Source organism: Dipteris shenzhenensis, chromosome 14 (assembly GCF_047967505.1).
Source record: "Dipteris shenzhenensis isolate YYH24624 ecotype China chromosome 14, Dip_SZ_1.0, whole genome shotgun sequence".
Taxonomy (NCBI): Eukaryota; Viridiplantae; Streptophyta; class Polypodiopsida; order Gleicheniales; family Dipteridaceae; genus Dipteris; species Dipteris shenzhenensis.
Window position 1 is genome coordinate 19,866,064 of NC_141609.1, and position 3,382 is coordinate 19,869,445.

Genomic DNA, 3,382 nt, shown 5'->3' on the forward strand with positions numbered 1-3,382 from the left:
AAGGGTGAGAATCCAAATAGAAGCATTGTAAAGGAGAATTGAATAGAAAGGTGTGAAGACAAAGATATGGAGGGAAGGATTTATCCAAGTGGCATCGGGGGAAGGGAGAGGGGCTTGGGGGGGGGGGGGAGAGAGAGAGAGAGAGAGAGAGAGAGAGGGAGAGAGAGAGAGAGAGAGAGAGAGAGAGAGAGAGAGAGAGAGAGAGAGAGAGAGAGAGTAGATATGTTTTAATGTAGCACAATATAGGTTGATGCATAAAACCATACATGTGTCAGTATAAAAACTGTGGTTTAATGTCAGGTGAAACGCCAGATTTGTATTTTGACTTGATACAAATTTTGGTGACAAAACCTCCAAAGTTTATGTCCAGCTTCACTAAAAACCTTGAAAAGATCTCTAGCTAGGCTTTTGAGTTTTTGGGGAAAAAGTTTTTTTGGTGAAGAAATGATGTGGGGGATTATGCTTCAAGATCAAAGTTTAGGAATAATGCTTAAGAAGTTTAGGAATATGTCCAAGCCATGGGCCGAAATATTTGAGAGATGTGTGAGTTGAGGTCCCATATTTTTTGAAGAGTTCTTGCGTGGAGAAGGTAGGAGAAGAGGGCATTGATGTAACTCACTATTCACGAAAGGTCAAGTTTGGGCATTACATTGTGAATTTGAATGTTTAAAACCTACAAATGTTAAGGCATTTGTAGCTATATTTTATGCTTTCATGGAATTTTGAAATCTCAATAAAAGCTCAAAGGGTTTTGAAATTTTGAGATTTTCAAAACCGAAAAAAGGTGCAAAGGATTTGATAGGGAAGAAATATTAGGTAAAAATGCCTTTAATAAAATGCGAGCGTAAAAAAGGCTAATAAGAGAAGAAGTGAGAGATGGGAGAAGAGGCAAAGCAATGGAAAAGGGTGTGGGTAAGGATTACGAGGAGGAGGTACTAAGGATTCAGGAAGGAAGGGGAGTAATAAAGGCATAATCGTGTGGGATTTGAATGGGATCAATGCAGGAAAGAGAGAGAGAGAGAGGAGGCTCAAAAAACAAGGCAATTGCCATGGCGATGGCGATGGCTATGGCGATGGCCTTCACACCTCTCTTATACCTCCTCTAGCTATGGCTTCCCTTATCACCTTCCTTCCTTTTTGCTTGCCTTAACTTTTTTCTCCTCCTTTGCTTCTCTCCCTTCCTTCTCGCCATGACTCAGGTCATCTTTTGCTCCCCCCCTTCCCTTTTTTTTGCTTTGCTTTTGCGCTTCCCATTCTAATTACGCCTTCTCCCCCCTTGCAGACCATCGTCCTTAAGGTCTCCATCGATTGCGACGCTTGTAAGCGCAAAGTTAAGAAGGCCCTCGATGCCATTGACGGTTTGCAGCCTTTTCACCCGCCCTTCTTTCTCGTCGGACATCCCTTTTTATCATGATCATCAGCAGTACCTAGCGACGCAGCATTCCTTTGCTTCATTTGTTTTATATATCGCCAGTGATCAATGGGTTTTTTTTTTCTTGCTTGTGGTTCCTTTGTTTTAAGCGCAGGCGTTGATACGATCGATGTGGACATGAAGAACGAGAGAGTTACCGTAGTGGGTTCTGTGGAGCCCAAGGTGCTGGTGAAGAAGCTGGCCAAAATTGGCAAAAAGGTGGAGCTCCCAGGCGGTCAGGGCGGAGCTGCTGGAGGAGACAACAGCGACGGAGGAAAGAAAGGCGGGAACAAGAACAATAAGAACGTTTCCAAGGCGAAAGTCGCCTCGGACGACTCTACAGGAGAAGGAGAGACAGAAATCTACACGCATATTTTCAGCGACGAGAACGCCAATAGCTGCTCAGTAATGTAGTCATGAACAGTTGCATCTTTGTCCTCCTCTGCTGCTGTGTATATGTAACCCTTGAGAAGGCTTTTTGCGGGTTGAGTCTTAAGTTTTGGCATGGGTGTACCTAAACATTGTATCATCACTACTTTTTGGTTCCCTTTTGAATGTAAATCAAACTAGACGTTGCGTTTGCGTTATATTTTACACGCTGATTGCGTGCATGATGCTTAGATCTTTCTGTTTCTTATGCGCAAGCTTATGGATAAGCAAGGTGGGAAGATTGCTTCTGCTGTTTGAGACTGCTTGACAAATCTGATGTAGGAACGTTCCATAGTAAGATGATATTCTGTACGCACTTGGAATTAAGATTGTCTGGAAAAATTTCAACGATGCCGATTCTGTGAGCAGTGATCATAAAGGATCTGGTCGTGCAACAGTGATTATAAAAATTATACAAAAAATTATAATAAACATGGTAGCGCAGCATTTTATAAATCGTCGCAACCAAAGTTGTTTGCAAGCTTGACGGTTCCAGAAACGTGAGATCATAAACAAAAATGGTCGTGCAGCATTTTTTTAGCCAGCATTTTGAAGATACGCGTGCCTCCATCGCATCTCAACCATAGTTTTTGAAGCTCGACGGTTCTCAATAAGTGGAAGTCTTGCCAATCTACTCATGTAGCAAGTAGACGAAATTTCATTTCAAAAGTTTTTCTGCTCTTGTATCTCCCAAAGGTCTTTGCATTGGAAGGCCATGGGTGGTTTCACTTTTAGTACTCAATTTGCTATCATATCTCCAAAAGGTCTTCATATTCGAGGTTTTAGTTGGTTTGATGTTGCTTAAATTTATCCATGGCAAATGTTGAAAGCGATTTGTTATATTACTCATCGGGGGAGTTGTTTAAACGTTTATTAGTTTTTGTCAATGGAAGTCTATAATGGGGATCTTTTGGTGTTTCTTGTTTAAACGTTCATTAGTTTTTGTCAATGGAAGTCTACAATGGGGATCTTTTCGTTGAAACACCACAGGGTCGGGGTTTTAATTACTAGTTTGTATCCAACATTTTTTTAAAGGATTGTTATTGTGGTGTTTTGACAATGTATCTTTCGGATTTGGTGCCCTCTACATTGGTTTGTATCCAACATTTTTTTAAAGGATTGTTATTACTTTGGTGCCCTCTACCAATGTAGATTTCAATTTGCTCATTTACTTTATATCCTTATATTCTAGACAATACCGAAGGGATGGGGTTTTAATTACTAGTTTGTAACATTTTTTTGAAGGTAGCGGTGTTTCACATGCATCTTTCGGCTTTGGTCCCCTTTACCAATGTTGTGCCTTTTGAAGTAAAAAAGATTTTAATTTGCTCATTTACTTTATATCAATCTATTCTAGAAAGTCTTAATCTCAACAAATTATTCCTTGTATATAGCTTAACTTAAGAAGAGGTCTTTATTTTTCATTCAAGATATTAAATTGATTTCTTAGGTGTAAAGGTGTAGTATAGCACTTGTAGTATATAGCACTTAGGTTTTTTCATGGGAGTCTCTCAATGTAGTGAATTGTAGTTTCGGAGGGAT

General features: G+C 40.1%; 1 protein-coding gene across 1 annotated transcript; it reads left to right on the top strand.

Moving 5' to 3' along the window:
- The first annotated feature begins 1,021 nt into the window (after positions 1 to 1,021).
- LOC147894315 (heavy metal-associated isoprenylated plant protein 20-like) lies at positions 1,022 to 1,981 on the top strand. The gene is made up of 3 exons (XM_087385418.1): positions 1,022 to 1,199; positions 1,283 to 1,358; positions 1,527 to 1,981. Exons 1-3 carry the CDS (start codon positions 1,191 to 1,193, stop codon positions 1,823 to 1,825), a joined length of 384 nt encoding a protein of 127 aa, XP_087241544.1. The 5' UTR covers positions 1,022 to 1,190; the 3' UTR covers positions 1,826 to 1,981.
- Positions 1,982 to 3,382: the final 1,401 nt, after the last annotated feature.